The sequence below is a fragment of the Silene latifolia genome, chromosome 11, assembly GCF_048544455.1.
Source record: "Silene latifolia isolate original U9 population chromosome 11, ASM4854445v1, whole genome shotgun sequence".
Classification (NCBI taxonomy): Eukaryota; Viridiplantae; Streptophyta; class Magnoliopsida; order Caryophyllales; family Caryophyllaceae; genus Silene; species Silene latifolia.
Genome location: NC_133536.1, coordinates 53,834,808 through 53,845,843, shown reverse-complemented (window position 1 = coordinate 53,845,843; position 11,036 = coordinate 53,834,808). Strand labels below are relative to the sequence as shown.

The 11,036-nt window shown below is 43.6% G+C and overlaps 1 protein-coding gene across 1 annotated transcript; it reads right to left on the bottom strand.

The window, feature by feature from the left end:
• Nucleotides 1–214: 214 nt before the first annotated feature.
• LOC141611645 (uncharacterized) lies at nt 215–1,229 on the bottom strand. The gene has a single exon (XM_074430231.1). It carries the CDS (start codon nt 1,152–1,154, stop codon nt 501–503), a length of 654 nt encoding a protein of 217 aa, XP_074286332.1. The 5' UTR covers nt 1,155–1,229; the 3' UTR covers nt 215–500.
• Nucleotides 1,230–11,036: the final 9,807 nt, after the last annotated feature.

Below are 11,036 nucleotides of genomic sequence, written 5' to 3'. Positions count from 1 at the left end.
AGTTGTTTTCAAATACAAAAGTGCTACTTTCACCCAATAATTTTATAAACTTCCATTTAAATTATTTATATTACTCAATATATTCAAAATATATCGTGAATAGTTTTTAATAATATGTCATATTAAAGAGATCCCGTGCATTATACGGGTCACAAAACTAATTTTATAGTTAATAAGTTCATTAACCTTAATACATAATATAAAGATGATAAAGTGGCACAAAACGACTTTATTTATTTGGGAATAATAAGTTCCATATTACACAGACTGCTCATAACTCATAAGTAGGATAGACCTAGTTCCGTGGACTAATAATCTACCCAGGCCATGTCCCATACACATACTGCACCACGCAAGTACTTTATTAAATAGAAATTACTCCATACATAATGTGGTTACTCTATTAGTAATCACTTGGAAATAGTAATAGAAAGCATGTTACCATGCACGTGCACGTTACTGCATGTTACCATGCATGCAAAGTACTCCGATCCGTAGAATCAAGCACGACGAAGAAACGCTCCTTTGTACAAGAACAAAGGATTATCAGCATTATCACCTTGGTTCTGATTCACCATAATCCCACCCAACAAAGGCATCATATTTATGGGTGAGACGGTGAGATCTGCCTCACAGGTTTGAGGAACATCGAACTCCTCGGTGATAGGAAATTCCGGACTTTGCACATATGGAATCGAAGATACGAAGCGAAGTGTTTTACCATCATTTGAAACTTCGAGTTTGACAATTTGGACGTTATAAATTACAGGTACGCCAGCTATTTTGACGGTGGCGGTGATACCCTTGATGTCGACAAGGCCTTGGTGTTTTACAGTGGCGGAAATGGTGGGTTGCAACTCAACTCTGTTGTAAACAGGGATATATGAGAGAATATATTGTGTTCTAGTAACCGTGCAAGCGTGATTGGGTTCCAAAAAGGAGAAATTAATTTCAAGTTTGCCAGAGGTCGGGTCGAAACTGAAGTCATTTTTAGCTACCCCCTTAGGGATGATCCCTTTAGGGAGGCTATAAGCTTTGAGGAGGTCATAAACTGAGTCGTATTCGGCAGAGGAAAAGGAAAAGGACGATGATAAAGTGAGAGAGAGTAGGAGAACAAAGAGAAAAGACTGATCAGAGACTTTCTTTGGTGACATTTTTGTGTGTTTTAAGAGATTGTTAAGCTAAGAGAGTGTTGTTGTTGTTGTTGTGAAGGAGCTAGCTTCAAATGCCCACTATATATAGACATCCTATGTACTCAAGTGGTTCATGAAACTAATGCCTCGTAAAAACTATGACAACCTAAAAATTACGTACTTTTATTGTGTCCGTGGGTAATTCATTTATGCATTAGACTCTTGTTACGTGTAGTAAATGAAACTTAATTGGTAATTCGTACAAAGTAATTGGTAATCGCTACTCCGTAATTGATAATTTACTTCACTAATATCTCATTTCAAACGGATTATTTCGTCAAAAGGCTTCAGACGGATTTATGTGATCATTTTTATCTAAAGTTGTGATCATTTCAACTGGGTCATATTTTTACCATTAAAATTTGACCATTTAAACGGGTCACATTTAGCTGTAAATGGGTCAAAGTTCTATATGAAACCTTCAGATGAAAATGACCATATGAAGAAAGACCTTCTGAATTTACTTCGTGACTAGTTACCTTTCTTGCATTGGCCGTCTTTAAAAACATCGAAAATTAAACAGGATAGGCCAATGGAATTTGGAGACTCTGCTCTTGTTAGAAATTTGTGCCTTAAATTTATGTCGAAGACGGATTTAGTTAAGGCAAGAAAAAGACGCAGCAAAAAACGAAGGATGTTAGTCACACACTTCTCTGATGTTAAGAGTCTTATGGGTCAAATCGCTCCTAGAAGTCACATTTATATGTAACACTTGCTTAGCCAATTATCCAACTACTACGTAACTTATAAGTCACAATCTTTATTTAAGACTTAAGAGTTCAACCTTTGCATTCCAATATTAACTTACGGAGTATCTTTCTAGGAAAATAAAATAATGAAATACTAAAATTACTACATGAGTAAATACTCTTTGTAACGAATATAAAAGATAAACGAAATTAAATTATTAATAATTAATAATTTTAGTATTTATAAAGAAATTGCAGAGTCATAGAGGTATGGCTAGTTGGCTACCTATCAAAAAGGATTGGGATCTTCTCCATTTTCTAAAAGAGATGAAGATATTTGTAAGGTCAATTGTATGAGAGTGGATTTGTGAGATTTCCTACGGGGAGGAAGTTTCAGTTTGTTCGAGCTCAAATTGGTTGTTGTTCTTCTATCTTTGGAGATCGATCGAAGGAGTTTGTTCGGATCTTGTTGGCCTCAAGATCATTTGTCTTTCATCTTGTTTGGGTAGTTTCTTTTATCCCTTTGAGATTACTACTTTTTGTTGGTAGAATTGTGTTTGCTTTTGGCTCTTAGTAGCGCGTGTATACCGGTCTAGTTTTGTACTGTTATCTCCATAATAGTGAATTTTGTTCTCCTTAATTCAGAGTGGACGTAGCGTAACCAGTTATTTTACTAGTGAAGCATGTATATCTTTGTATCAACTTTATTTGTTATTCGCTATTATTTTGTTCGTATTACCATATTTAACTAACTTTGGGTAACGGAACGCCTCTGTTACAACAACTCTAATGCTGAATGTTGAATTAATTTCTTTATGGAGTTACGATCATTTCAAAGGTTTAATCTTCAATAAAAATATCATTTTGGATTAAGATTACTATGTTCAACAAATTTCAATAAAATTGCAAAAGAAAATAAAAATAAAATAAATTGAAAAGGGTTAAGAATCAAAAGTCGGCATATGAAATCGTCGTCTCCTAGATCCTATATAGTAACTAAATACTTATTTTTTCTTGAAAACAAATCCGTATACCCCTATGGTCCTATTTTTCATTACTATAACCTCATAGCCGAGTCAATAATTAAGTTTACGTTTCCTGGAAACTTTGTAACTGATTGGTAAATTTCACCAAAAATTATCTCCCTATTACATCCTCTAACCACCCGCATACAACAATGTATGCATATTATGCATTGTATTATTGCATATATATATAGTACTCCGTTAGAACTAGTGTATGTCCTTTATAAACATTAATGCCTTTGTTTGTCTTTAGCCATACTACGTACGTACAAAATTATCAAACTTCTTAAATATCTTTCTTTTTCTTCTCATCGTACTTATAAATATTATTGAGCTTCTTGTCTAAATTCGTGGGTATCATAAAGAGCAGTTAGTCTTGTTGAAGACGGGTCGGAGCAAGTGACGGGTAATGCCACTCATAAAACGGATAAGGGGACAAGGTGGGGGCACCCCCATGTGCTTCCCTCTCTCCTCTATTTGGGTCATTTGTGAGAGGAAATGGTATCCGTCACTCCAAAGTGACGGATACGTGCCGTCTTCAATGAGATTTTGTGCATAAAGATATTGACCCTACTTCAACGATATAAGGCACAATGGAATTATAGCCGTTCATTCGATTAACAATTTTTTTGATTGAAATTGTAAACTACGCTAGGGAAAATACTTGCTCCGAAAGACGTTCTCCCTACATCCAAAAAAGGATGACCAAAATGGGAATAAAATGGGAATTAAATATTGTAAAATTCTCTTTTGGGTAGGGAGGACGTCCTTCGGGAGGACGCAAGAACTTCTATTATGCTAGTTTTTAAAAATTGGGGACTACAATGAATATGTGTAAAAACGCCTTACACAAGTATTTTACCTATTGATATTTATATCTATTCTTGCATGATAAAATAGCACCCGCATAATATGAATTTAATTTATTTTGGAAAGTATAACACGCACACAATAATATTTATTTATTAATTATTACTCTTTCTCCCGGTCATTTGTTTACTTTTAATTTTGGCACATAGACCAGGGGAAGAGGAGTCAATTATTAGATGATAAGTGTATCAAATTGAGTGTGGAGGATCAAAATGTTCATCAAAGACATTTCTAAAACAGAGAGGTAAACAATTGACTGAAATAATCCAAAATAGAATAGGTAAACAAACGACCGAAACGGACGGAGTATGATGTTTTAAATTTAATTTTCTAATGACATCATTAAAAAAAATCCTAGAGAGTGTAATTTTTTCCAAAAACTTAGCTTATAAGATTTAATTTGACTTACTAGTATTTTTTCCCAAAATTTCACCGCGTATAAATTTTCCATATTATTTAATCATCTATTCTGAAAGATAATAAAAAAAGTAAATTATTAATTACACATTTACACTCTCGCTTAATCCACCTTTTTAATTTCACTTACTTCCACGTCATTTTTTTAAAAAAAACTTACACCCATATTATTTGCTCAAGTTATATTTTACACCCAACACCATTTTCAAGTAAAATAATTTATGAAGTGACAATTTTGCCCCGCGTTTATAACTCTGAGTTTTGTGTGACTTCATTTACTTGCCCAAATATTTCTTTCTACGCGGGCTCCCCAAGTTGGTCTAGGAAACTCACAAATTCTCATTGAAGACGGGCATATCCGTCACAAAATGAAGACAGATCAAGTACTATTTAAGTGGATAGATAAGACAAAAGCAAAATGCTTAGGACGGTAGGAAACTAATGCCTCCTAAAAATTATGAGAACCCAAAATTTACGTACGTTTATTGTGTCCTTGGCCGTGGGTAATTCATTTGTGCATTGGCCTCTTGTTAGAATTTTTTTCAAGTGGGGTTAAATCTAAAATATTTACAAAAATGGTGTTCATCTTAAATTATTTATAAAATATTAGTTTAGATCTCGCGCAATAAATGCACGGTATTTATAGAGTTACTAATATAGACCTCGTGCAATATATGCACGGTATTTATAGAGTTTTACTTTTTAGTGTATTATTTATAGAATTTAAATTGACAATTCACTTATTTTTCATGTTTCTCCTTAATGTATTTTGATTATAAAAATAAATAAAAGTTTAAATCGTAAGAAGTAATAAAATGAGTTATTTTTTTTTTGAATTTTTTTTTTTTTGTTTTTTTATCGAGAAATTAATGATATTAATTTACAAATATTTACTAATATAACATATTTTTTAGCTGCAAATTTTTATCATAAAAATTTAATGAATTTTAACAAATATTTACTAATACCATGTTTTTTAGCCGCAACTTCTTATCATAAAAAGTCAATAAATTTTTATCAATAAGTTCTTTAAAAAAAGAATTTCCTTATCCTAAAAAGATCGGAGATAAATTTGTGTAGAATGTGAAATATTAAATGTTATAAATATTTAAATACAGAAAATTATATCCATTTATAACTTATCATATCCACACATATAGTATATACTAAAAATACCAAACATTATTGATGGGGCATATTCTGCACCGCTGACCAAGTCAACATATTGAGCAAGGTCAAGGATATCCACAGCAAAGTCAACGACTTAGACAGTCTAGCCGATGCAACCCATCGGCCTGTCACCCGGGGTCTCGGCCGCAACCACCCCGAACACATATCCGCGTACTCATATCCAAGACCCTCGGCCGGCCTGCCATAGGTCCATCGGCCGAGGGTAGAACGGTCTTTCCACCTGCTAGCCACTTGGCCACTTGGCCACTACGTGACAAAAGGTGGAAGCCTATAAATACTCCTCAACCTTCATTGAGGAAAGGATCCATAAATTGACCTAAGAATCACTATTCATCTGGTAATATCTTCCTTATCTCTCTACAATACATCCCTAGCCAAGTAATAACAACTTATCCCTCTAAGTTTGCTGACTTGAGCGTCGGAGTGAGTACGCTTGCACAAAGCCAAGCCCTCGCCTTCGTTCATTGTTGCAGGAGAGGCCGAGAGGAACGATAGAGACGAGGGATCCAACTCAAGACATCATTCTACAAGCCACGGGTGGTAACTTATAACTGCTCTGGAATTACACCCGGAACAATTGGCGCCGTCTGTGGGGAAGACACTAGAAGCTAGTCACATTCATTCCCAAACAAAAATACACACACAAAAAACCCACCCCAAAAGCCAAGAAGATGTCGAAACAACAAGAGACATTCGTGGATCGACGAAACCGAATTCTACCAAGATGATACATCCACAAATGCTGAGTTGTGCAACCCTCCGCCGGTCAAGCGATTCAACCGAGTACGGGATGCCAATAATACCGGACACTCACGCTTACGCCTACCGACCAGGTCACCATCATGGGACATGTGGTTGACGCAAAGAAAAACCAAGATGCTCCCGGACCTAATTGGGAGTACGCCGCTCACACTGTCACGCCGACAAGAGCGGTGGAAACCGTCCAGGGGACCAGGGCCCAAAACGTGACCCCAAGAAACTTGAACGAAGCATTAGGAGAAGCTGACCCTGTCAAGACACCGGAGGAGCCCAAAGTGGTCGTGGTAGACCTAAGTCGTTCTCGCACTCGTGAGAAGACAGCGTCGCCGCGGCACGAACGAGGCACACCCCGGAGGAGCGAAAGAAGCCCAACTCGTCAGAGTTGGAGAAGAAGCCCGACTCACCAGAGTCGGAGGAGAAGTCCTTCTCGCTACGAGGAGAGAAGCCGGACTAGGAATGCGAGGAGCCGATCGACGCGTGTCGTTCAACATGTGGTCGACGGCCCCTCGGCGCCTACGTCCTAGATACCCCGGTGCCGACTAAGTCGGGTTACCACCTATAGCATACAAAGGAGAAGGTGACCCGACCGACCACGTCGAGGCTTACGAGTCTCAAATGTCAGTATGGGAGCAACCTGATGAGGTTTGGTGCCGAATCTTTCCAACGACACTGCATGGGATGGCACAGAGTTGGTACAAGGGGCTACCCGACGGGTCGGTATCTTTTACGCCGACCTAAAGGACGCGTTCCTAGCCCGATTCTCAACAAGAGGAGGGCCGTGGAGACATCGGACCTCCCGACTATCGACGAGGAGGGAGGCGAGTCTCTCCGAAGTTATGTGAAGAGGTTCGACGCCAAGGTTCAGCAAATTCGTGAGCTGAACAGCGAACTGACAGCCTTCGCGCTGATGAAAGGCCTCCCAAGGGGAGACCTAAAAAACGAGCTCATCAAATGCGGCGGCCTGACCTTGGACGCCGCCAGACAATTGGTTGATCAAGCCATTAAAGTGGAGGACTATCACAAAACCTGGGTAGGCCCTAGCGAGGCCAAACCCTCAGAAAAGAAGAGCCGCCGGGAGGACAACCCGGATGAAGGACGCCGTGACAATAATCGGTCACGGTCTGGTGAAAGACGCCGTGACAATAATAGGTCACGGTCTGATAAATCTGCCAGGAAACAGGACTCGACGGGCGCCGGGTGGAGTTCGGGGACGTACCACCAGAGGCGGTATAATGATAAAACCCCCCTTGTCGTATCGGCCGCCGAGGTCTTCGCCCTGAGCAAAAGCGAGGGCCAGAAGTGGGAAAGGCCCCCCAAGCCGAAGGGAGACGGTGACACGAGCCAGTACTGTGAGTACCACGGCCACACCGGTCACCTTACTGACAACTGCCGGCATCTGAAGAATGCCATTGAAGAGCTGATCCGGAAGGGGAGCCTCGGCAAGTACGTTGCCAAAAGCCAAAAGACTGACGCCGGCAGTTCAGATAAGAAATCCGTCTTCGAACGAATAAGAGTGATCTATGTTGTCATCGGGGGCAACGAGAACGGAGGGTCCGCTCATGGGCACAAACGGCACCTGAACGAGCTATATCAGGCCATCAACTTTGTGCCCAACACAGCGATCCCCGCCTCCAACATCCCCGATATGACTATTGGAAGGAACGACTACGAAGGAGTCATCGCTCCTCACAGCGACCCACTTGTAGTCAATTTGGACATATCCAACCACCTGGTCAAGAGGTGCCGATTGACACAGCGCCTACACGAACATCATGTTCGGGAGTGCTTCCTCGGCCTCGGCCGAAAGTCGGGGACTTAAGCCCCCGCACCAATCCACTATACAGACTTCTCTCTGGGCCGGCCGGTACCACCGGGTCGATCGGGACGCCTATGATGTTCGGCGAAGGGAATGCGGCTAAGAATGTCCTAGCCGAGTTCGTGGTCATTGACGGCTCGTCCGCCTACAACGTTCTCATAGGCCGAGTCACTCTGAGCGAGGCCGACGCTGTGATTTCCATCCGGGCCCTAACACTGATGTATGTCTCGGACCGGGGGGAAGCGCATAAGCTCGTCTCCAAGGACGAGAAGGACGAGGTGTTCAACGTCCAGATAGCTGCTAGAGGATGCAACATGCAATCCCTCAAAGTGGCAAAGAAGTCAGAGAAAGGAAAAAGTCCGTCCTTACAACAGGAGGGCGACCTCATGGATGCAACTAGCGGCTGACTGGGAAGATGTGCCTTTGATGAGCCATTAGGACGCTGGTAATCTCGGGAGAACTTTATATAGCGGCGGAGGTGTCCAAGATAGCTGTGGGCACCCCAACGCATGTTTATACCTAATGAAAAATCGTCCAAGTCTTCCATCAAAGTGTCCATTTTCCCCTATAAATCACCAGCAATAAGCAGATGCCGGCTCACACTGTCACACCGACAAGAGCGGTAGTCTCCATAAAGAAGCAGGCGCCGTCGCAGTCACCCCAAGTAGTAGACGCCACGGCAGTCACCCCAAGAGGTTTGACGCCGTCGCAGCTCCTCCAAGTGGTAGACGCCACGGCCGTCATCAAGAAATAGACGCCACTCACACTTTGTCACACCGACAAGAGCGGTAGTCTCCATAAAGAAGCGCAAAAGCGCCGTCGCAGTCACCCCAAGTAGTAGACGCCACGGCAGTCACCCCAAGAGGTAGACGCCGTCGCAGTCACTCCAAGTGGTAGACGCCACGGCCGTCATCAAGAAATAAGACGCCAGCTCACACTGTCACACCGACAAGAGCGGCCGTCATTACCAATAAGCAGACGCTGGCTCACACTGTCACACCGACAAGAGCGGCAATCACCCTCAGGAAGAAGACGCCGCGGCAGTTACGGCCGGTGCAGTTGATACTCGCAGAAACGATCAAAACGCCTTAAAAGCGTTTAAACACAGTTGGGATGCGCACTCTAGACTGCCTCGGCCAGGCCGAGGTGGAAACAAAAAGGCAACTCAGACGAAGACGAAAAAAGACCTCGGCCAAGCCAGAGGCAAAGTGAAGACGCTAAGTACAGTTGATACGCTCAACTATTAGCGCAAGGAAACTCAAAGTGAGGTAAAGACCTCGGCCAAGCCGAAGACAAAAGAAACGAACTCTTATTAAAAATGATAAGGTACAAGTGAGGAGAATACAGACGACGGCCGTCCCCATAAGGATAAGCCAAAACACAACCTACCAAAGTTGTACAAAATACAAGGAAAAGAAAAACAAAAGATTACAGGTATCATTTGAAGCGCCAAAAATGGCAAGGAGGGAAGGCTTAATAATTGGCCCCGAGCAGTGAAGCTATCCGAGACGCCGGGTGAGCCTGGTGACGATCGCCTCTCCCTATGCCTTTCTTGCTTGCCATCGCGCGGTAGCGAGATCTTCTTCGATGGGCAACCCGGCGGCGTTCTTAGCGACCTCGGCTTCAGCGGCCTCGGCCTTAGCCTCGGCGGCCTCGGTGCCCTTGCCCTCTCGGCTTCCTCCTTGGCCGCCTTAGCCTTCTCGGCAAGAAGGGCGCACTCTCCGCGGCCGCCTCTTTCTCTATCTTCACCCTCACCGCCTCCTTGGCCTTCTCCTCCACGGCTTTCTCCTTAGCTTCGAGCTTATCGTCAAACAAATCGTCAAACTTGCCCCACGGAAAGGAACCAAAGAAGAGGGAAGAGCTCCTCAATCACTTCCCTGGCGCTTCTTCGGCCGGATCCGGAATCGGTGCACATGTTAGGGAGCATGACGGTTTGGAGCATCTCAATGTCCTCCTCCTTTTGTCTAATAATGGCCTCCTTGCTCCGAATCACCTTCCCCTGGATCTGAAATTTGCCCCTAAATTCATTCCTCTGCTGGAAATAAAGGTCGGCGTGCCTCGAACAAGGTCACACTTCTCCAAAGACTTTGCAACTTCGGCCGCAGCGGCCTCGGCCTTGGCTCTCTCAAAGAAGGACCTCCTTTTCGGCGTCCTCCCGAGTTTTCTCTCGGCCAAGAGCGCTTTCTCGGCATCTCCCCTAAGCCTCTGCTCATTGAGGAGATCCAGCCTCGCCTTCGCGGCCACCTTCTTAGTGGCATTAAGCTCAAGAGCGGACCGAGCCACGGCCTTCTCTCGCTCTCTATAATACGAGCACCGGTCGGCTCGTTCCATCTCGCCACTCCTCGATCAACCTCGCGCTTTCCGCTACAAGGCGGGAGGGGGAAGCCTTCAGGGATGAAGGGTCGGTGGTGACGTTTCGATCACCGCCTGCGAATCGGGAGGGGGAAGCCTTAGGGATGAAGAGTCAATGGTGACGTTATGATCACCACTGCGCGGGTTTCTCCTCCACTTGCTGCTCATTAAGAGCGACGGCCGACAGCGGCTGATCTGCAAAATTTAACGAAAGCATTAGTATCAACATGCATAGACACGCCAGAGAGCCCGTCATCAGCAGCGCCTAATGAACCGGCTAAATCGAGCCACGAGAATAGATCGATACCATGCTTGGCCTTCTTGGCCGGAGGACGCGTTTCCTCGCCCGGCGGCTAAGCAACGACAATGGTAGAGGCTGTCCCCTTTCTCTTACGGACAAGGGGAGACCCCTCCTCATCAGAGTCCTCCCCATTGGTGATATCAACGATCTCCACCGTTGCCTTCTGAACAGGGGGAATGGGAGGTGGAACTGATGTCGACGCCATCGCCGCCGAAGACTTTGTTTTTCGCGTGTGGCGCGGCATGTTACTAACAACCTTCGCACAGGCCTCCACCACATTCAAGCTCTTCACCGCCGATCCATGAGATCATTCGGCGACGTCCCCGCGGTCATGGGTTAGAGCCTTGGGATGTAAGTTAGCAACAGTTTTATCTTTGTGCAGCCCCATTCTCCGGAGGATATCCACAGACAGGTCCGGTCCAA

Coding starts and splice junctions, on each gene's coding strand:
- LOC141611645 (XM_074430231.1), bottom strand. CDS start 1,154: ATGTCACCAAAGAAAGTCTCTGATCAGTCTTTTCTCTTTGTTCTCCTA.